Source organism: Sturnus vulgaris, chromosome Z (assembly GCF_052056855.1).
Source record: "Sturnus vulgaris isolate bStuVul1 chromosome Z, bStuVul1.hap1, whole genome shotgun sequence".
In the NCBI taxonomy this organism is placed as follows: domain Eukaryota; kingdom Metazoa; phylum Chordata; class Aves; order Passeriformes; family Sturnidae; genus Sturnus; species Sturnus vulgaris.
In genome coordinates, this window is record NC_142283.1 from 49,638,776 (window position 1) to 49,663,106 (window position 24,331).

General features: G+C 36.1%; 1 protein-coding gene across 3 annotated transcripts in view; it reads left to right on the forward strand.

Moving 5' to 3' along the window:
* The window catches only part of ZDHHC21 (zDHHC palmitoyltransferase 21), a 39,805-nt gene that overhangs the window by 8,712 nt on the left and 6,762 nt on the right, over positions 1 to 24,331 (forward strand). For all 3 annotated transcript variants that reach the window (XM_014874028.2, XM_088156111.1, XM_088156110.1), the window contains exons 5-7: positions 1,649 to 1,760; positions 2,746 to 2,884; positions 11,995 to 12,111. In XM_014874028.2, the coding sequence (XP_014729514.1) occupies positions 1,649 to 1,760; positions 2,746 to 2,884; positions 11,995 to 12,111 (368 nt within the window). The remainder of the gene's footprint in view (positions 1 to 1,648; positions 1,761 to 2,745; positions 2,885 to 11,994; positions 12,112 to 24,331) is intronic.

The window sequence follows — 24,331 nt, forward strand, 5'->3', positions numbered from 1 at the left end:
TCAAGAATTTGAGACTTGGGTTCTGGAGTCAAAGTTTTTGCTGCAGGAAGAGCAACAGGAGCTGGATAGTGAAGGCTCTTCTTAGTTACAGACGGTTACATTTATACTGGGGTTTTAATTTACCTTTAAAATACCAGGAGCAGTGCAAATTCCCTTTGTACACAAATACTTTTTTCTAATTTAAGGTATCTCTTTGCATAGCTCTCCAACCTTTACATGCTTCATTCAGTCCATATGGCAGTCATACTTTACAAGTACTTCTGAAGGTGAAATGTTTATGTTAGGTCATGACTTTGATATTTTGGTTTGGTATGTGATATATCAGGGGTTTTGTGCTTTTGGAGGTAGCACTTCAATTCTCTGGTATTCTCTAGGCTGAGAGGAGGATACATTTTTGCTTAGTATAAGTTGTGTTAAAAAGTGAGTTGGGGTGTTCCTGAACTCTGCTGGTGGCTACCCTATTAGTGAGTGACGCCTTTGTGACACTGGATTCATGGGAACAGATTGTAAATCAGTTTCCATCTGTCATTATTACTAGTTTAATGATCTCAGATACTGGGCTTCTTTACTTTCAGTGTCCAAATGTTATTTTTCAGCAAGAAAGACCAGATTAGAGCAGCCTGCAGGTGGCTCAGAAGTGCTAAATATAACTTTATTTTGTTTACATAGGGACAGTGTTTTACAGTATAAAATTTCAGAATGTCCTACTGTAAATACTAAGCTTTTTTCCCTTTTGTTCCCCTCTATCCCTGAGATTTGACAAATTTTTGTGCCTCAAAATCAGTTTATTTAGGTAGAAACAAAGTTGAACAGTCAAAGTATTTAAGTTGTTCAGTCATCCACTTCTTGTCCTTAAAGACAGACAATATATGCTTTTTGTGACTGAAATTATTTAGTGTTAATCTTTCTTGTTTCCCATGTGAAGATGAAATTTTTGGACATATAATTTGAATTTTCATTTTCAAAGAATACCTCTAATTTGAGTGGTGTGATTTGAGATAATTGATAGCCAATATGAACAATAATACTCCTGGTACTTTCAGCTACTCAGTATCTCTGGAGATTAGCTTTTAAAAAAATCTCACATTAGTAATTTAAAAATAGTATATATTTGTAAATACAAGCCTATTCTCTATCTCTTTCTTTGATTGCCATATGTGTAAAATTGCATATGGCGATATGCATGTCTTTAAAATGCTTTGAGTTGGAAGATGCCCTTGAAGTGTTCATTGTGTTTCATGTTTTAGTTAGCTAGCAGTAGCAGTATTTCCTCCGGAGGTTCTGGAATAGCAGCGAGATTTTATCCTGATTCTGTCTAGCAGATAATTTTTTTCACAGTAGAAATGTAAGGAAATAATTGAGTTACAGTCTTCCTTGTTTGAGTTACAACTTTTTTTCTGTAATAATTACTTTGTAGAAATTTATAGGAAGAGAGAGCATTTTGGAGAAGGAAACTGTCACAGAGTAGAAGTGATATCTTCCAGTTTAATTAAGGTAACAGTGGGAAAAAGCTTTTTATATGATGCTTATCCTGCTCATATCATAGCAAGATTTGTTTTTTTAATTAGAATTACAAGCACACTGATTTATTATAAGCATGCATTACTGAGTTTGAATCTCTCTAACCTGTCTGTACATTTTTACCTAGAACGAGAACGTTGGGAGTTATGCTACAAATGCAATATGATGAGACCAAAGCGTTCACATCACTGCAGTCGCTGTGGACATTGTGTGAGGAGGATGGATCACCACTGTCCATGGTAAAACCAGGACATTTCTTCTAATAATCTACTGTTGTTTTAGTGAATCATTTGAAATTTGTGGTGCTGAGTGCTGCTCATTTTTCCTGTTTCTTTCCCAGTGGTACTTTTATTCATTTAGGCATTTAAAGCAAGGAAGTAATAAATTTGAGTTTTCATATAACTACCAGTACAACTCAGAGTGAAAAGTAAAAATCAACATTTCTGAAAGTAGTTCTGAGGTGTCATTTTTAGCAAGGCAAACTGCAGAGGACAGAATTGACATTAGGATTCCCTTATGTTGGTGTAGCCATTTTTCAAACTACCTTTTTTGTCAGGTTTTTGCTACTTCAGAGAATAGTACTGTTATAGTGCTTCTGTCACACTGGCTTAGTTTGGTCCTGATGTCTGTGCCAATGCTTGCATGAAATTGCATCCATGTAACTTCTGTGAAGCAGACTGTGCCCCAATTTCAAAGGTTTTTGATCTTGTGCTTAATACAGATAGAGTCCTTGTGTTTTCTTTACTCTTCATGCAGAAGGCGTTTCTGAATAGCCATGCCTGTATTGTCTTCTGTGCCTTTGGTTCGTTTCTAAGTCATATTTCTTTGTTATTGGGGTAGCCTGTGGTCACATTTATTTGTTTTCATGCCCAGTTTTTGGCCTCTCTGTCATTCACAACCTGTGAAATGTATTGAGTAGCAGAAGATAAGACATATTACTGGGAAATTTTGAAGACTTTAAAAAAACAATTTTATTACTAGAGCTTTACTTAAAGTTGCTATATGTATCTTTGCTATATAAAAATACAGAGAAGTATGTCTCCTGTTCTAAGCAATGATCTCAGTAGTGCAACCTACACTTCAAGTTGCGGTGCAAGGGATCCAGTAGTTTGCTTCATAAGCAATCATAAAGTCTTCTATTCACAGTATCATTAGTATTAAGTATTAATAGTGTTAAGTATTTGTATTTCTGTTTTTATATATGTACACTTTGTTTCTCTGCAGGATTAATAATTGTGTTGGTGAAGACAATCACTGGCTGTTTTTACAGCTGTGTTTCTATACCCAGATCCTTAGTTCCTACACGCTGATACTTGACTTCTGCCATTACTACTACTTTTTGCCGCTGAAAAAGGAAAACTGGGTAAGGACCTGTTTTCTCTGTGAAGCAAAAAAATAGTATTGCAATGTAATTTGTTGTGGCATCTAGTTGCTACATATCTTTGGTGGATCAGCTTCACTCTCAGTGAAGAGAGTTCAACTAGCTGTATGTTATTAAGTGAGCAAACTGATTTATAGTAAGTAACAAAATATTTTTATGAAAGGGCGTATGATTTCTATGTGTTAAAAACACAGTACTAATTTTCTTAGGAATCTGGGAAAGGAGGGAAGAACCAATTAGCTTTCTTTGGAAGTGATTGTGAGTACTGGAAAGAAGTAAGGTAGCTACTTTAGATATATTCAAATTTCCTTTTTCTTTCTTCAGAGTAGATTGATGCAGCATATAGAGTTATCCTAATGTCATGTTTTAAAAAGCTGATACTGCTTTTTTAAGAAAAAACAAAAACACATTATCATTTTACAAGGGGAAAAAATATACAATGGTCTTGTAGCAGTATTTTCTGTTGTTTTGAAAAGGTTTTGTGGGTTAAGGGAGAATTAAGTTTGGTTTGTTTTATGTGGACTATATATAAATAGTTACAGTATTTCCATGTCTTGTCATCAGTATATATACAGATGACATATATATATATACACACAGCATATATATATGTGTACACAGAGAAAATGGACTTACTGACTAGAGTAGAGTGAAAAATAAAGGAATTTCTTCCACTATGAAACTTATATTGTAAACTTGCTATCTGGTTTTCATTTTTGCCTATTATCTGTAGTATTCAGAATATTGAAGAAGGTTGCTTGAAAGTTGCTCAGTGCTTGAAAGTGCTGGAACAGCAAAGTTAGAACTCCTTCTTTATAAGAAAACTGTCATGCCATCTTGCTTATGAAGAAACACAAAAACTTCTATTCTAAATCGGAAATGAACTTTATATTTGTACTGGACTATAACAAGATGCAAGTACACTATAGACAAAAACCTAGAAAACAAGTTTAAAGCATTTTCAAAATTAGGTAACGTTCCAGATGTCATAAGTGAAGAGAATAAGATCATCTCAGGTATTGCACTCTAAATTTTGTTGAGATTTTTTTCTAAGTACTGAGGTGCAGAAGATTTTTTAATTCTGTTTTAATGTGACATCCCAGCATACTCTCTACTAGTGATATCATACTCATCTTTCCAGGCTGCTAGAACCTGACCCTTCGTTGTGGGTAAGGCCAGTCCCATTTTCCATTTTTTTTTAACAACTAAAGTTTGTCATATGATTTGTATTCTACATTATGTAAGAATTTCACTTTGTGAAAAATTCTACTTCTGGAAGAGGATGAGGCATAGTCTTCTGAGCTTGTTACTTGTTCCTATGTAAGTCCGAAGTGGATGTGATGTTCCCATAAAAGTGTGTGTGAAGATGATGTGGCCAAGGACAGCTGAAAGTGTAGGAAGACTGTAGTCCTTGGATAATCCAAAACTGATAAAAGTTCTATATCCAGATTCATAGATACCAAGTTTTTATTGTGTAGAACATTCTGAAGTTTGAGGATTGTTGTAACTCGTTCCTTAAAAAAATTGTATTCTAAAGAAATTATTTATTATTTAATAATTTAATTATTTAATTTATTATTTTTTTCCATCTGCATCAATACTGCCATTTAAATCATTAAAGGGACTCTAGAAATATGTAAGAGAACATAATTTGCTGTCTGCTTGGAGCATCTTTCCATAGGCACTGAAACAGACTTGTTAACTTCTAATGGTATAATGTCATGGTAGGGTATTTCCTTTTTATTGTGAATGTTCCCCGAATGTATTACTTCATGTAATTACACTGTCTTAGGTAATGAGCCAAAGTTCGGTCTGTTGGCCTTGCTTTCTAAAAGTAGTATGTAGGATAATCAAATTATTTGCTTGGAGGTGGTCTGTACAAGAGAGGGAAAGGGAAATCATGTTTACTTCAGATGTTTTATGATACCTAAAGAGGTGATAATAAATATTTATTAATGATGACAGTTCAAAAAACAAGTATGAATATGCATGAAACTTGTTCTTGCTGGTATAACTGGATTCATTTGACATCTTTTGGAGAGAGGCCTAATTTTAATATCTACCCCTTTGACAGGTGACAGGTTATGAGGCCAAATAAATGTGCAACAATTATTTTTAATCTATTTTAATGTGTTTGCCTGAAGAGTGGATCAGGTTCCTGTATTTGGCTACCTAAGTTTACAGAGAGCTGAGGAAGAAATCAAGTAGTTTGCTCTGTTTAGTTTTATTTAGTTTTACCTGATTTTTGGCTTTTTTTTTTGTTTTGTTTTGGTTTTTTTTTGTTTTTTGTTTTATTAATTTCCGTATATGAACACTTCAACTTTTACTTTTAAAAAGTGGATCAGTGCTATGGTATACAGTATTCTGTGCCCCAGAGAGAAAAATACACTTATACGATATAGAAAAACATTAGACACAGCAGGTCTGGGCTATTCAGACCTTCGTTAAGTATGGTTTACCACTGAGTAGTATTTAGCTTTCTCAGTTTTTCAGCTGTGGAATTGGAGAGTACAGTGAAGTAGAGAAAACTAAAATAGTTTGCTGGCATGACTAGTCAGTATATCTACCTGGAAGATGACACCAGAGTTCTATGAAGCTGATTTTTAAAGTGTTGCTAAGGATGTGATGCTGTATAGGTTTGTGCCACAGAATAATTTGTCCGAACTGTGACTTTTTGACACCAAATGAACAGGACTGGTGAGAATATTGGCTTAGTAGTGGTTAGGGTTTTAGGCAAACATCCTGCAAGATTCTTTTTGTCTTCCTATATCAATTAAAGCTGAAGTACCACAGCATTCCAGAGAGTGCAGTATCTTCAACCTTTCACAAAAGCACTATTCTTTGTTGAAATTTTGGCTGTAACTGAGAGATTACATTTTCTGAATTGACAGGGGCTAGTGTTTAGGACAGATTCAAAGAACTGGATTTTTTTTTCTAAACAGCCATCTGGAATAAGCTTATTCTTGCTCATTAAAAATACTTGTGAACTTTTTGGCAATGTGCCTTCATCTATATTTTTATTCTTCAGATATATAATAGTACAAAACACAGAAGCTGTAGAATTAAAATTGATTTTAGTGCTATTGTGAAATAATAATTTTATTACGGTACTGATTAATGCATTGCAAAAATGTGATCAGCATGTTAGTGTCGCTTTCTGAATTAAAGCTTACGTTTTTATTTTTAAAGGGCAAGAAAGAAAACGCCAAAAATTTTTAATTAACTATTCTGAGTTAAGGGTGATAGCTTTAAAAGTAATGGAGAAAGCGCTTTGCCTGTTACTGCAGAAAATTGCTTCATAATTGTCTTGGTTCTTGTAACTAATATACTGCCCGAGAGGTGGGTTATGGTTGCCTCTGTTTGTCCAGCAGGAGGAGTGCAATTACTGCTAGAAATAAAGGAGATGGTAATTAAACTGATTATGTGGGATGATAGCAGAAGAAAAATGTATTGTTCAAATAAAATCAGCTTATTAGTTCTTCTGCAAACTTTGGTGATTTTCAGAGGTTAACAGAGGAATAATCTTAATTTTACATCTTCATGAGAAGATGTCAGGAAGCCTGTAGGTTTTAGGACGTAGTCAGTCTTGTGAATAGGGAGATGAGAAGAATAAATACTAGATTTCTTATCACTACGTGGTTGGTCTCTCCATGGCTGTGCTGGCACAGATTCTAGATACAGCTGGTCAAATTGAAAAAGTAAATGCTTTGGTAATATCTTTTACCTTATTTATTGAAGGCTTTTAATCTTTTAAGCAAAATAAATTTTGCTGATACATTCTGTTCGCTAGAAATGTTGCTTCAATAATTGTCATAGCCAAACCTCCTGACATACAAAAACCTAGGCTCCTTTGCTCTAGTTTAGTTTTATTTTGTTCCTGTTTCTGCAATTACAAAACATTTGACTTTGGAAAGGATTTTTGCAGTAATATTAATATTATGCATTGACTAATATTAATTAAAATATGGAAATATGTATCATCCAAAGTCCATTTATACTATAAAGAGAGTCTAAAGGAAACTTTTCTCTTAGAATCACAAAATTATGTATGGGATGGGAGAGTTTTTTAAAAAATGGAAACATCAAAATTTTTGTTTTCAGCGTTCTGCAAATACAACCTAACCCTGCTCTCCTACAGTAGAGTTATAAGGTCAGTACATGAATTTTGAATTAAATCCTTCCTCTTTGTTCCTGCAAAATCTGCATTCTGTGTTTTTTTAGTTTGCTTTCCCAAAAGCCTGGCTTTCTTTTGTATTATATACTGTTTTTGTGATAGCCAAGGTGATAGACTGACTTCATCAGCAGGCTGGGGCAAACATCCCAGGAACTTACAACTGAGCACAGACAAGCAGGTTATCATATGTTACACAAAATATCGTTCCCCAAGAAAAAAAGGGGTCTCTTTATATATTTTCTTGTATATCAATCTCTCTGTGTGTCATATTTCAGTGAAGAATAAAGAATGAATAGAATTAATCTTCCATTGTAAATGAACAATTATGAAAATAGCCTCTTCTGGAACAGATACAATAGTCCTGTGTTTCCTTCTGAAAGCTCTGTCCTCAGTACAGTGTGCTGCTTTAAAGGAATACTGTAAATCCTTGTAAACAATTGCACAATAATGCACATGACAGGGACTTGTTATATGTTTTTGAGCTTTTTTTTTTGTTGTTATTGTTGGTAGGGTACAGAGAGTTGAATTTGGAAACACTGATCTTATAATGGACTAGGATCTAGAGCTGGACCCATTGCTGTTTTTGACCTCTCTCCTCTATGATAGTATAAAGCCGTGGTAGCTGTTGTCCTAGCCAGTGGTGGCATTCATTGTAGGAGTCATCTGTGTAGAATTTTGTGAGTCATTCTGTTTTTAAAGTCTGATTGCTAAAACACTCAGTTACTGCATATGCTTTGGTTTTCTATAGAAAAAGGTGTTCTGTTTGTACCAATTTGAGGGCCCGGTATTGATTTCCAGTTCATAATTGCTTAGGAATTCATTTGCTAGGAATGTGGAAAAAAAGAGAGGGAATATGGGAGGAATATAGGAGTATTGACAGGTTATGCTGGGATGTGACAAGGAGAGGCAAGGCCTTTTGGGATTGGACCTGTCAAGGGATATCAAGGACTACTAGAAGGACATCTACAAGTGCATCAGCAGCAAAAGAAAGAGTAGGGAAAATGTGGGATGCTGCTGAAATCAGATGGGTAACCTGGTAACATATGAAACAGAGAGGGCAGAGTGAATTCCTTCTTTGCCTCAGATTTTGCTGCTGAGGCCATCCTTCAGGAATCCCAGACCCTGGCTGCAAGAGAGGAAGGCTGGAGAAAAGACGACTTGGCCTTGGCCACTGAGAGTTTGGTTAGAGATCCTTTGGCGAGGCAAACAAAACTGTAAATCCATGGGCCCTGATGGGATGCACACACGGGTGCTGAGGGAGCTGGGTTTCTCTCTGCCCAACCCTGTTGTTGCTAAGCCCATTCTGCATCTTTGAAAAATAGTGGAGAAGGGGTGATGACTGGAGGAAAACCAGTGTCACTCCCATCTTCAAAAAGGGCAACAAGGAAGACCTGGGAAACTACTGGACAGTCAGCCTCACCATCATCCCTTGGAAACATGATCACTCTGGAGGCCAGGACCAAGCATATAAAAGAAATGAAGGTCATCAGGAGTAGTCAGGATGGACTTTGCCAAAGGCAAATCATGTTTGACCAATTTGATGGCCTTCTGTGATGGCATGGCAGGATGGGTCGACGAGGAGAGAGCAGTGAATGTTGTCTACCTGAGCTTCAGCAAGGGTTTTGACACCGGCTCCAATAACATCCTCATAGGTAAAGCTCAGGAAATGTGGGTTAGAGGAATGGACGGTGAGGTGGATCACGAACTGGCTGAAGGCAGAGCTCAGGGAGTCATGATCAGTGGACCAGGAGGCCTGCAGTCAGTGATATTCCCAAGGGATCAATACTGGGACCAGTCTTATTCAACTTGTTTATCAATGACCTGGAGGAAGGGATCAAATGCACCTTTAGCAAGTTTGCTGATGGCACGAAACTGGGAGCAGTGGCTGATCCAGGAAGCCCTGCTGTCATTCCATGGAACCTGGGTCAACTTGGGGGTTGGGCAGAGAGAAACCCAGTGAGGCTCAACAAGGGAAACTGCTGGGTCCTGCACCTGGGGAGGAGCAGCCCCAAGTGCCAGCACAGGCTGGGGCTGACCTTCTGCAGAGCAGCTCTGTGGAGAAGGACCTGGGGCTCCTGCTGGATCATGAGTTCTCTGTGAGCTGTCAGTGCCCCTGTGGCCAGGAGGGCCAGCAGTGTCCTGGGGTGCACTGGGAAGAGTGTGGCCAGCAGGTGCAGGGAGGTGATCCTGCCCCTCTACTCAGCCCTAGTGAGGCCACACCTGGAGTGCTGTGTCCAGTTCTGGGCTCCTCAGCACAAGACAGACAAGGAGCTAGTGGAGAGGGTCCAGTGGAGAGCCACAAGGATGATCAGGGGTCTGGAGCTTTTCTCTTATGAGAAGAGACTGTGGGAGCTGGATCTGTTTGGTCTGGAGAAGAGAAGACTGAGAGGGGATCTCATCAATACATAGAAATATCTCAAAGGTGGGTGTCAGCAGGATGGTGCCAGACTCTTTTCAGTGATGCCCAGCAACTGGCTGAGGTGCAGTTAACTAAAGCAGAAGACATTCTAGTGCAACATGAGGCAGAACTTGTTTACACTGATGGTGGCAAAACACTGGAACAGCTGCCTGGGGAGGTTCTCTGGAGACACTCAAAATCCACCTGGATGCATTGTTATGTCACCTGCTGTAGGTGACCCTGCTTTGTCAGGGGGCTTGGACTGGATGATCTCCAGAGGTCCCTTTCAACCCTAATCATTCTGTGATTCTGTGATTTGGGTTTGTTCATCCTGGAAAAGAGAAGGCTTCTGTTACATGAAGAGATCCCATAAGAAAGATAGAGAGCTTCTATTTACAGGAGCATGCAGTGGCAGGACAAGGGGGTATGGCCTCCAACTGACAGTAGGTTGAGATTACATATTAAGAAGAAGTTCTTTACTCAGAGGCTAAAGAGGCACTGGAAGAAGTTGCCTAGAGAATTTATGGATGCCCTATCCCTGGAAATGTTTAAGGCCAGATTTGCTGGACGTCTGAACAACCAGCTATAGTGAAAGATATCCCTTCCACAGCAGGCGAGTTGGGACTAAATGATCTTTACGATCCTTTGCAATGCAGACCATTCTGTGATTCTATGATTATGTGACCTTTAGCGTGAAAGGTATATCCTTTTTTGTACCTCTAGTTTAACGTGGGTTAAAAGAGTCAGATGAAACTGCAACTTCTGTTCTGTATGCTAGGATTTTCTTCTGTCATGTGTTTGGTGATGTATTTTTTTATGCTGAAAACGATGTTCAAGAGAAGGAACTCTTCTAAATTAAAGTTTCAGGGGGTGTTAATGGGGGAGTGTCATACTAGATTCAGAATGTAACTTTGCTATTGGCACTTTTCTCTTACATTTTACTGTTTTCTGTGAAGTTGAATACATCAAAACATTTCTAATATAATAAAATGTACCAATGAAGATATGAAGAAGTAGTATTTTACAAATAGTAGAAGTTGTTTCTTATCTTGCTTTTCTTTAAAGCTTTCATGAGCTAATAGAAAGGGAAATTAAGAATGGTATGACTGCTTTTGAATTGATTTATCTTTGAATTAGCTCATTAAATGAGTAAGAAGAGTTAAAAGAAATGGAAATTAATATATTTTCTACAGCCGCAAGAAAAGCCAGTATTATTAATAAGGGAGGGGAGAGGGCACTGTTACAATAATTCAGAAAAGACTGTTGGGATTGTTGATTTTCTTCACAGCTTTAGTAGGCAGTTTAAACTTCTTTTCCCGGGTTTATATTTTGAACTTTCATGGAAATTACAAGAATCAGGTATTTTTTTTGCTTAACATAATTTGCTTTAACTATTCTCTGTTGAATTAGAGCACATTATCCCTCTTCCTCAAGTTCTAGTGGTTGAACATAAAGCAGTGTTGTGGGGGTTTTTTTTGTTGTTGTTGTTTTGTTAGTGGTTGGTTGGGGTATTTTTTTGTTTTTTGTTTCATTTTGTTTTGTTTTTTTCATTCCGTTCTCTTCTATATTCTGGTTGTAATTTCAGGTTTACTTGAAAGGTTTTTATGCTTTCCTGCTATGATCTAGCTTTTTTAACTGGAAAAACAGATGTGTATATTCAAAAGACATCCTTGAGAACGTAATTGTAACTTAAAAATAGGAGAATGAGGTCTGAACTCACAGTTCACCTAATGTAACTGCCATGTAAAGATGTTCTCCTGTAGTAAAAAATAAGGTGCTCTATCCTTTGAAGACATTACATAACACTCTGTAATACTTTTCATATTTTCTGCTGGATGAGAGCAGACTTTCCAATGCAGCTGATCAAATACGTCCATATTCCTGTTACACTGAAGCATCTGTACTGTTCACCCTTATCCAAAGTGGCAGTAATCCACTCAGCGCCAAAATTTAAGTTATAGATAAATTTATGTTAGATAGTAGACAGCACTACAGTGAGAACAATCCAGTACAGATACTTGGACTTTGTAGGTATAATCATCAAGTGTCAGTCTTGGAATGTTGTTTATTTTCTTTCCGAAGAGGTGATGTAAAAAGGAAGTGTGCTGGGCCTGGTAGCTGAGGTATAAGAGTCTTAATAAATCAGACTGTTTAACAGAGTAGTTTTCCTGTATTATATAGTTTGTGTGTAGTAATCTGTCACAGTTTGAGATGGAAGATTCAGAAATATCCCATTTGAGATTGTTCTATTCCCAAAACCTTAACAACTTGAAAGAGTTTTTTAACAGTTTGGCAAAATAAACACTCAACTGTTAACGTGTATAAAGAAAAGATTATTGCTTTCTGCTTTTAAAACATAAATATATCAATGATGTGCAATGTAGCTCAAAATGCATTATTTACCTTCAGCTTTAAAGCTTTGAGAACACCTCTCACAACTCTTATCTAGTATTTCCATTTGGTTCAAAGACTTTAATTTGTAACTGCTAAAGTCTCTCTCTTCTTTCTGTCTTTTTCTAGGATATGTTTGTATTTAGACATGAACTTGCTCTCCTAAGAATATCTGCCTTCATGGGTCTGATAATATTAGGTGGAATAAGTCGACTCTTTTACACTCAGCTAATGGGTATTTTCACTGTAAGTATCTAATTTCAGAAGTATATATTAGTTTTATTTTCAGTACAATTAGTCAAATCAGAAAAGCATACTGCATTGCAGGGAAGACTAGAAAAATACTTACACTATGAGGCACTTGTTTGATACGTGGTCTGTCAAGCCTCTTGACACCAGTGAAATCTAAGGAGCTCTGTAGCAAACAGGTGTCTAATAATTCCACCATCAAGTCAGTTTCCTGATTTGTATTAGTTAAATAAACTCATACCTTGTCCTGGAATTGCTCAGTGTACAGGGTATGTAGTTGATTTTTGTTTTTATTTTAAACTCTTGTGTGTCCTGGTCAAAATTATGTGATATTGAGGCTAACTGATAAATCAAATTCTGAGAACATGGCATCTTTGTTAAGTATTTTCATAAATTTACCTTTTTTTTTTTTTTTTTTAATTTGCTAAACTGTGGAATGTAATAATGTACAGTTTACAGTCCAGATGTGTATTCTGCATTTAGATACACAGAAAAAAAACCCTTTGCATGGAAAAAATTTCCAGTTAAATGAATTTGGTAGCATAATAAATATGTGCAAGAAACAAGCTTTTTTTGACATAACATCTTGTTCTGTACATTAGAAGTTAATAGCTGCTAGCAAATTCTTTAAAATTATCTTGAAAATCCATACAAATGATTAAAATATTGTTCTACACAAGAGAGAGGGTATATTTTTTGGTATGTACATGTTGAAAGAGTCTATGATCTTGCCTGCTGAACTTTTTTTAAAAGACAGTAATGTACAAGACAGCAACATCTTTGTGGCTACAACTGTTGGAGATCTGCCTTAGATTTCATTTTGGAATTATGAGTGTTTGCACAGTATTAACTTTTGTAGGTAGATAATAGAAAACCTCTCAACTGTATTGCGTAATTCATTTGTATGGAATAAAGGAAAAAAGATTATAGTGTAGTTTTTAATTATGTTAGATAAAGAAATAGTAGTGCTTTTTGGTTTTACAGTATTACCTTTACATATTTACTACCTTTTGCTTTTCATGTCATGGTAGTTATTATTACCATTCTCCAGCTACTCTGCCATAATGCATTCTGTACTTACTCTCATCCCCCAGGTCAACAGATTTACCTTTGTGCACCTTTACTGTGTGCCTGATTTCTGTTCCAGGGTCTTGCTGACAGATTTTCTCTTCCCTTTAAATGTTATCTTTATGTCTGCATCATCTAGAGCTGAGATGTTTTTCTAGACCACCACTATGGTGGCTGTCTAGCTGAAGTAGTGAATTCTGCTCACCAGTAACAGGTGAGACAGAGACAGAAACTTAGTGAGCCTAATTGTTTAGATACTGAAATATGAATGTCTTTTCAGTTTCTGTAAAATGGGGATATATATAGTGCTGCACTAAACCAGATTGGTTATAGAAAGAAAACAAGGAGCAGACCCTAAGTTTATCATTCTGTTCTGTATGCTGCCAGAAGCTGGACTAAATTTTAACAGTGATCATCAACATCCATTCAGATACTATTACTGGATATGAAATAAGACCTCTTAGACTGAACCTATGTCTGTCAGATATACCTGAAACCTGGGCTGTTTCTGTTCCGAGCAGGATACCAGCTGCACTGCCACTGCAACAGGCACGAATGCCCAGTTGTAACTTTGCTGTCCTGAGCCTTAACACTTCCAGGCTGCTGCCACCACTGCACTATATTTATAAGCTGCTGTAAATTCTTTTCTTTCTGTGTCAATTGTATAGTATACTGTGAAGTACATCCTATTCGCTTACAGAGCTGGCAGCTACACTGGGACAGGTGTGGGGTAATAGCATTTTTAAGTCCATTTTTCTGCTGAAATCATAATGACTGAGCTGCAGTCTGCCTGGACCCTCTTTTCTGTTGTCATTGCCTAAATGTGAAACAAGCATGCTACAGTAATTGTGGATGTGGATGGTCTGTGAGAGGCAGATGCTGAAAAGAACAGATATTCATTAAGGCCTCTCACTGCACCTTACCTGTTCCCCCCAATAGCAAAGGGGCTATTGTCACACGGACAAGTTTTTAGGCTTGATGAGATTGTTGTAGAAGTAGAAATCCATTACTGGTATATGTCCATTAATTCATTCACACCATGTGGATGCTGTTGCATTGACTCACTGAAGAATGTAGGTCGTGTAGTCCATCCCCCACTCAGAGCATTTCATACCAGCAGCACAATTGTCTTCTCCTTTTTCATTCCTTTCTTTGTAAATACAGAATTAGCAAGAATGAACAATACAGTCGTTTTGAGGAAATCTGCTTGGCAACAACCAGTCAGACTTCAAATAAACAAAGCAAGTCTGTTTGGTCTAGTTATGCTTAGTCTAAAAGTGATGTCAGAAACTGTGCAAATGATTTTTGATTGCCAGCATTATAGTGTGGAGGCTTGCTTCCTGCATAAGCACTGACAGCTTTGGTTAGCAACTGGAAAAGGCAGAAGAGGAGAGGACAGCATGTGAGTTACTAGTTTCTCTGCAGGCTCCCAGAATGCATGCCTGTGGTGGTAAAGTAGGGAAACAATGAAACTGGTATGCCCAACCATGAGCTGAGCACATTGAGTGTGCAAGACATTCAAGCCCTGTAGGAGCAATGAGCCATGAACAGTAAGAAGCAGTGATGTATCCACTGTGTACTGTGCTGGAGTTACCGTTCAGCATCTAGCCTTCCTGTGTAAATTAGGGAAATTGTATCTGAAATGAGCTCTATATTAAAAACAGAATTAGTGGTGAAATTAGTATAAGGTATAGATCTAAACTTAATAGCAGAACACAATCATTAAAGTATGATAGTGCAGACAAGGACCTTGAAAGAAACTTAAGATGCTTGGAGCCACAGATATGCACAGTTAAAGCTTTCATGTCATGTGAATTGCTCCATAGCTATTCATGAAAGCATTAATTTCAGTGATTCCTGAAGCTGCCTAGAGATGTGTGCAAGGGACAAAAGCATGGGCCTTTTGAAAGAGGCAAAGCAGCTCTTGTGCTTATATGGTAATACACATTTTTGTAGTTCATGCTCTTGTGCCTCTTCTTGCAGTTTAACATATACCACGATTAATTCCACAGCTCCTGGAAAAAAAAGCTGTTTTTAAGTAGTAGAGACAATAAACATTGCAGCTCTGTGGTCTAAACTTTAGTGGGTGCAAACTGTTGCTGAATGAGTCCAGCAGGTTGAGGTTCGTTAGTGTTTAACATTACTTTTTATCTGTGCTGCAAAAATTTTTGGAAAGAAAGATAAATCTAAGATTTTTCAAACTTTAACCCTTTTGTAACAAGACATCCTGATTCTCCATAAGGTAAATTTGCCTGACCATCATTACATAATTTTCCAGAAATTAAGCCAATAGCTTTTGTTTCATCTTAGTAATATAAAGCTGAGGCCCATTTGTTTGAGGAATATTGGACCTGCTTATTTAAAAAATTCCATATTCTTGGTTTATATTTTTATTTACAGAGGTTTATCCTCTTGCCACAGCACCAAGATAGATAAAGTTTAACGTGCAGAATAAATTTGCACATGTGATCTTTGTGTACATTTCTAGAAGCAGAATTGCACTCTACTAGAATTGACCTAAGTGCTAGATTGACAAGCTGTAAGAATGAGCAGAAATTTTTCATAGGTTTTCATAGGATTGGCATTTTCTCCTCTTTGATATATTTTTTCAGAAATCGTAAAATGTGTGGCTGAATGCATTATGGAAAGAATATATCTGATGTCCTCCATCGTGTTTTTCTGGAACGGGGCAGTAGTTAAAAACAGAAAAGCAAAGCAGCACATTATGAAGTGCAGATGAAGTATTCTGCCATGTGTGCTGGCACTTTGCAAAATTCAGGTTTGTTGCACGGTTGTCTGATGTGTGCCTGTCATTGCGCAACTCTCCTTGGTTATATCAGTAGATCAATTTTTAAAAAGTCTTTAAGAAAAATATGCATGTATTCTGCATATGTGTGTATTCTGCTGCTACCCTGCTTCATGTGCTTCAAGGTGCTTGGAAAAAAATGTGGTCTCTAGTAAAAATGAAAACTTTGTAAGTTATAGACTGAAATTTGTCTCTTACAGGGACAATGTTCTTGAGGCTGTAGTGCTTGATAAGGTGATTAATAGACAAAGTAACTTACCACATAGTAATTTCTCTGAGTGCATTTGCCACCACTGTGATATCACTGTTATGATATCATTAGCACAAGGCTATTCATAACTCATTTGGAGGTCCAGGAAGCCAAAGAGCAAAGGAGGTGACTTCCTACAATGAGAGGAGAACAGCTGGTTGGCAAAAACTGTCCTTAGAGGAACTTTTGACATGAATTGTTCCGATGAAGAGGGGAGCAGCTGAGATGGCCTCTGTGTACAGGATTAGTGCTTTCTCCCTAGAAACTAGCATATGTGAAACACACTTCTATCAGAAGGGGCACGTGGCTCTTTTCATCCTCCTTCTCCAGTTGCTTTCCCCGAGCTTTATTTGCCTCTAATTTTGTTATCATCCTGAATTTTGATACTTCTTCTGGATGTACTTTACATTACTCTTGGGGAAGTTTTATTTGGATACTTTGAAAATAAAATATCTAGCTTCTCTCTAATTCATAAGCCTCTGGAATAGGGAGAAATTTAAAATTCTAATTTAGGAACTCTAGGACTCTTAAGAAGATATTCCTCTTAAAATCTCATCAACAATTAGTATTCTAACTTAAAATATTAAAGTTTTTAAAGAACTGGGTGGAAAAATTGGTTTCACCCATGGGTTAAACACCGTCAGAGGTAATTACAAAAATGATCATGAATTTAAGTTAAAGGCCTGCCTGTCTCTTTCTTTACCACTCCTCTATTCCCTGTTATTTCTTGTAGAGAAATTTTGAATTTTTTATTCCTTAACTGGTAATTTATGTTCCTTAACTGAAGTCTGGTGTTCTTACATTCTCAGGCAGCATGATTTTTAAGTTACATTGTTTGAAAAGTGGACACAAACTTTTAAGTGAAACAGCAACAACCAAAAAAAAGTACAAAAGAGAAGTCTGGGAGTTGCACCTCACAAGGGTGCAACTCTTTTACTCTCCTACTGAAAGTAACAATTTTAAAGATAATTGTTACTCTTTACTTCAGATCTCCTCTAGCTGCTTGTACTTCGCAAGTACTTGGCCTGAATCGCTGTAGGATAACTAGATAGCTCCAGTATAGACTCATTAAAACACCATGGAGGTAGAGATGTGGGTGTTTGTTGGTGGTTTGTTGTAAGTAGAAGTATTATTTATAGGTAAATTATCACTTTGTCCATTTCAGAAAGTTCTAAAATCTCCTGAAAAAAAAAAATACAAGCAATCGGTCTTGTGTATGCACCTATTAATGACATTGTTTTGAAGTGACAAAACCGAAGTTTATCTAAAAAAGAGAATTTTGCACTTAAGCTGGAAGAAAGTATTGAGAAGGATGTATCTGTGTTACTATTTTTTATTTCCATTTGCTTTTTTTCATGTAATTATATGAAATAATAAAATTTATTGGGAAGCTAAATCAAATAGTACCCAGAATCTTGCTTGCTCTCTCAAGGCATATTTTTTGACATATGTTTTTTAAGAATTTTTCTCTCATGTTTTTATGTAACAGATGTTTATTTTCCTCAAAAAAGTCCCATAACTAGCCTATTTGTTCATTTATTCATAGGAAAAGGCATAAACTCACCAAGGGAAAAAAGTGTCTTTTATCAACCTCAGATTGTTACTGATGTATGGTTTTTGAAGGTACAGAGCTCTTTTAAAAAGAATGCTTTGATTCAGTCTTTTTTTAAAAAGTGGAATGGCCAGGATACTCATGTGTTTATTAGAAGACTAGCCTTGGCTTTTACATTTCTCTCACTCATATTCCATTTCAGTTTTAAAAAAATACTTCTCTGTGTCTTAAACAATAAGAGTTAAATGATGATAAACCTCAGTTTTTCTATTTATACTGTAGGATTCTTCCACTTGTTATGTTTGACCTACAAGGCATTACTATAGAACATGTAAAAAATGATGTGGCATGCTGTTTTTTAAACAAAGGCTTTTCTGATTATTTTGATATTTGTTCATACCTAGTGAGTTTTTAAATTGCACCAGATACTGCTAAGAAGTAGTCAGTGTGCTGACCATTTTTTGAAAACTGGTACCTTTTGCATATATGAGATTTCCTTCTTCTCAAGATCTGTGGTGTCCTTTATTTTGTTGGCTGCCACCTGTCTGAAGCAATCAGCCACTTCTTTCTCTTTCTCTGTACAAAAGGAAAATCCGGTCTTCCCATGGATGGTGGAAGGTAACAGGATAATCAGTTCAACAGTGATCCTCTGATGTCATTGTGGGAGCCCTGTAAAAGCGGATTATCTGTGACCCAGATAAAATAATTAGAAATTACTTGGACACTTACAAATAACTGATCTACTAATCTCATTTCCAAAGTTAAAAAAGGCCTGTCTCTCAACGTAACACTACCAGATGTTTCAGTTAAACAGCATCCTTTGCAGAGACTAATCTGAACCCTAATTTTAAAGGATTACCTTTGATTGTTTTTATCTCAAACACTAAACAGTGTTTTCATTTTTCCATATGTTCTAACAAACTATTTCTGTGGAAGAAAAGAAATTTTCTTAATTCTTCTACTATGGTCCATTAAATATGATTTAATGTGATTTATGCTAGTATTTCAGAGAGAAACTTTTCGTGGAAATTTTTCAGTAATTAACTTGTTTCTCTGGGGCAGAACTATTTAATGGATAGGCTTTTATAAATTTAATAGATACCATGTGGCCTTTGTGCAAGGTAGAGGATGTATTATCATAAACTAAGTGGACAGTGACTTTATTAATTTAATTAATGCTACCAGGGTTTCCTGTTAATTAACTGTTTGAACGGTGTACAGTGATATGCCAGTATCCTGTTGCATCAGTACTTTCTGGATGTGGAAAAGAGAAATTTCCCTTTATTTTCTTTAGGAAGGATAGAAAGGAAAATAGTATTCAACAGCCGGTCTGGTGCATAATATGCTGCCTACCACATACATTTTTCCCTTAGAAGCTTTTAAAAATGTTGATACTTGCTTTTTATTGTTGCACTGTTCCTCCTTTTCACCTTAAATTAGCAAGTGTATATTATGAGTTAGTTTTTCAACCGTTTTACAAAGATTGAGTTTCAAAATAATGAAAATGTAGCTGCAGTTATTCTGTTAATAAAATCAAGAGCTTTTAAATTCTTTGTGTATTTTAATGTATTGATCCATTGCTGATTTAATATGCAGAGTGACAAGTGATCTAGTTCTGCTGAAATGCTTCTTGTCTTTAATAATAAGTATAATGTAATTAAAAATATTTGCAATCATATCTTTAATCAGATAATCTATTAAATACTATTTTGATTAGTGAATGCTAAGGGCTTTTCCTGTTTTTTCAAACATGGCAGAAGTGTAATCAAGGAACTATTAATCCTTGTAATTAAGTTTAGCATATTAAAAATTAGGATTGGTAGGGGAAATTAGGATTTCCAGGCAATTGTATTCTTTATGTGGCTACAATATAGTGTAAGATATAAAGTAATTACAGAGGAAAAGTAAAGTATATATAAACTATAACCCAAAGAGTAACTGGAAATTACTCACAGAAAATAACAATGTTAACATTATCTGTCCTCCTCTTCCTTGTTATTCTTATCCCTTCCCCTTTTCCTGTCTTACCTTTAATCCACCTATAGCCAGATCTCCTATTAGAAGACTGCATGAAATTCTGTAAATTAAATTGCTAGGAATTAGTAATATCCTGCTCTTTAAATACAATTTTGTTAACTGTGTAAATTCTTTTGTATCTTTACCTTATTTCTTTCAAATAGATTTGAAATTTGTATAGCATTTTTAATGAATGTATTCTGACATCTTAAAATACATATTTACCATAAAAATAAAATACTAGTTTATTTTTTAAAATCCCTCTTTTATGAGCTATGTAAAATAGAGGTATAAATAGACCTATAAGACACTCTAGTGGCAAAAGATCTCTTTTATTTAGGTCACTGCATGTTCTTATGTAAATATGAATATTTTTATTGAAATTAATAATTTAAAATACTTTAAGAAAAAAGTGCAAGTTAGAAAATGTAATCAGATTTTATATTGTGCAAGGAGTACAAAATAACATTGACTATCATGCCAAAATAACCACTGGTTCGTCACTCAAAAAGGAAGTCCTTTTACTAATGTATTTTTTCTAATAGTAAAGGTAGTAGCTTTTACCACTTGAAGATAAATAACTATAAAAATAATATTTGATTGTTCCAGGGGCTGACTACATTTGGTTTACATGTTGCTCGTCAGATTTAGACATCAGACCATTAAAATTACTTCTGTGTGAAGAAGATCAACAACTAGCTTTCTTAAATATTTTTCCCTTATATTTTTTGTCTTAAGGTATTTATAAGGATCAATAATTATAATACGTTTTGTTGTGTCACTTGTCATGCAGCTATCTGCACCAAACATGCCATGGATTTGAAATAGCCTGAAGTTAAGAGATCTGCTTGTATTGCTTCCATTGTAGATGTTTTCTTTTCATTGAGTCATCATCTGAGATCCTGTAAATAAATTGGAAATCTATTTAACTAAATTAATCAGAGCGTAGAGGAGTGCAGGAATATTCCCTAGGAGTAACAGAGTGTAGATTTATTTTTCATTTAGCACAAAAGTCTGATATAGAAGTTTAAACTTAGAACTAATAATTTTCAGGCTGACATAATTATAATTGATAAAATTAACCATCTTATATAAAAAGTATAGATTAAGGAAAGAATACTAAAGTATAGATTAAGAAAAGAATGCTAAAAATGGCAAAAGTAAACCCAACATGTATTTAATGCCAAAAAAAGAAAATTTCTCAAATATGATGTATTCTTTTTATGCTTAGTATTTTATATTCTTGGGTTGCTCACCTGTTACTTGCATGCACACCATGAAAGGATGTTAGAAGAAAAAAAAGTGTATATAAAGGATGTGTTGTCTTGAACTTTCAGATAAAAGTAAAGGCTGCAAATCCAGGAAGGCTCACCAGTTTTGTTTTCTCTTTTTCTGCTTCATCATACTTTCCTGCTGATTCATCTATACTGCACATTTGAAAATACTAAAAGCATGGCATAATGCTTATATTATACGACTGCGAGTATTTAATAGAGCTGTAATGATTGCATGTCACTTTAAGCAAACACAGAAGAAAAACTGTACCAGGGATTTTAGCTGCATGCTTTGGAGTTAGTCCTGTAAGTTACAGTTTATACTTTGGAAAACATGAATCAGTAAGTGAAAAATACTCTTTGCATGTGCTTTTCTCATAATTAGTTCATGATAAAACCCATCCTATAGGACAGTTTGTTAAACAGTGCATGTGATCTTCTTAATTTTTTTTTGTCAGTTCGTTATGCTAAATAAAAGAGTAGAAGCAAAAGGTACAGTTCTCTTTAGAGCTAACGTGGATGCATTCATTTGCAAGTGAATCTGAAGTTGGTTTGCAGAACTCTGCTGGTGCTTTTACATACATCTCTTTTCTCTCCATTCTTCTCCTTCCTCTTACAGCAGTCTTAGCTGTGGCAGTAGCTTACTTAATTTTGAGTAGGCAAACTGCTCTTATGCACTTGTAGTATAGCCTCAAAGTGAAAACAACCCATATTTTTTCTACCCTCAGCAGAATCTGAACACCTTGCCCTTTTCCTATTCCTGTGTTTATTTCCTCTAATTTCTTTTTCCTATCTCAGTAAGGTGTGATTTTTTTTTCTCTAGTTGCTTTAAGATGCTTATCATTAGGTATGTATCTCTGAATAACCAGATGCAGGAACAATTTTTATTTCCAATCTGGATGATGACATTGGGAATCCACCCATGTGATCCATCATGTTAGTTTAATCAATTGTGTTTGTCAATTTTGTCTTGTATTCAATTTCAAGTTTTAAGATATTTTAAAAGTTAGAGATTACTAGGACTCCATTGAAATATGACGTTTGCTCATACCAAGTTATTTTAAACTTTTTGATGGGTGCCAATGCTCAAAAAAGGTTTTAACACTAGCATTAGCTATAAGTCTGGAAAAAAATCTTAGCAGAGTTCTATTTGTATTAATAGTAATCCAAGCTGATAGTAGATGCAGACAGCTAAAGCCTCTTAGGCTGAACACAGTAATTCTGATGTTGCAGCAAAACCTTGGTATACATCAAATGCATAATTAAGAGAGATGATACTCTAGCTGAAAGACATTTTTGAGATGTGGTGAGAATACCACGTTGTCACTCAGAAGAATAGTGGTTATTCTGGGTCTTTGTCTCCAAAAGGAAAAAAAAAGTCATGTCTGAGAAGGAAGCCTTAAATAACAGGTCAAAACTCAACTGTGGTACTCTCCTTTTCCTTCATCTCGTGTCTCCAGAGGGGCTACTGACTTTCCTGGGGTGCTGTGAAGTTTCACTTTCATGTGAAAAGGTAAATTGGTGCACTCTCAAATTAAAGTACATTTCAAATGAGCCTGTTTAGCAGCAATGTTGGGGGAGGGAAGGTATGAGAGGCATTTTGTTTCTTAAGTTCATTCAGTAGCACTTGTTAAGCAGCTAAACTTCAGAGCAGTGTTTCTTTGCTAGTTTGCAGCTTTTGAAATGTGGCTCTAATTTTTTTTTTTTTAATGTATGTAAAGAAAGGGAGAAGGGAAAGGAAAAATTAGAAGGAAGGAAAGGTAGTTCCTTGTTTGGTGCTTTAACTTAGTTAATTTAACAGTTAATTTAACAGATTACAGTTTTGAGAGGAACAGATCGTGATGTGAACCTTTCAGGTCTTGATAATGTGCCATGACTACACTTAAAAAGAACTGCAAATTCCAGTTTCCAACCTGTGATTTTGCCCCCAGAAATCTCAAATAGTATTTTAGGGAGCACTACAAGTGTATTAATGTATAAGCAATGTGCAGAAACATAGGAGAAAGCCATGTTTAAGGTATTTGGTGATGTTATATCTGCACCCAAAGCTGATTTAACGGCCCCTCTTTTGAAATGGTAGCGTGAATATTCCATAGCTACAAGTCAATTTAGAGTCTGGACTAGCATGTCATTTTTTTCATGAAAGACCAGTGGCCATTATTGCTTTCAAACATGCCAATGTTATTTTGTACTATTTGATAAACAGCCTTGAGTTGGCCAGAGAGTACTTCCTAGAACTGAGATATTTTTGCAGTTACGAAAGGAGTTATAGCATCTCATGCAAATGCTATTACCACCTTGCTGAAATGCCATGGAAGTAATCTCTTGTTCACTTATTCTTTTTTATTCAAAAATCCATGTATGAATTTCTGTGGTCGACAAAGATGGTGTTTTCTCTGACAAAAGCTGAACAAAAAGCCAGTCCAAGGAAGCAAAGTATTCCTTGGCTGAGCAGTCAGGTCCTGCCCTAACAAGGAGAATGACTTGTGTCTTGTAATGCTTTCCCAACACTTGTGGAAGGAGAAGGAAGACATGCCCATGAGAGGAGCAGCAGTTTATCTGTGGGAATCAAAACAACAAGCAGTATTTAGTTTGCTGCGTCCAGTCCTTTCCTCTCCCGATTCTGAGTGGGTGTTAAAACCCACCTAATGATGGGGTCAGCATGGTTTATGTAACCTTCACTGTGCATGCCTTCTCTACACAAACCACTGGGCAAGAGCTCGTGCATCCTGGTGGATTGGCATGAAAAAAGGGGACTCCTCTCCTTTGCCGTAGTGCATCTGGAATTCAGCTGGATAGATCACGGACAGAATTAAGATTTTTGCTCTTTAGTGTGTGCTAAGGGATCCTGTTCCAAAACTCTTCAGAGCTTGGAAGTGGGATAGAAAGACAAAAATTGGCCTTCCATGGGCCATCCATGTCTTGTGGAGCAGGGAATCAGTTTCCTGTACGTTATTTCCCACTCATATTGTGCCCTTCCCCCTTAAAACTTTAGGAAAGTAAGGCCAGAGTCCCAGCAATGTCTGCACTGAATTGCATGCAGGAACAATCAAGGACCACAGTATGGTTTTTAGTGCTCGGTCGTGTTTCCAGATGACGATGAAGTTGCAGCCTAATTCAACCACAATCCTTTTGTCTTTATGTTGCTGGGAAAATTGAGATTAGCTCTTGATGTTATTCAAATTCTACTGTAATTTTTCAGGTGTTTTATGTGCCTGCCTATATCAATGAAAAGTAAAGGGAAATACCAA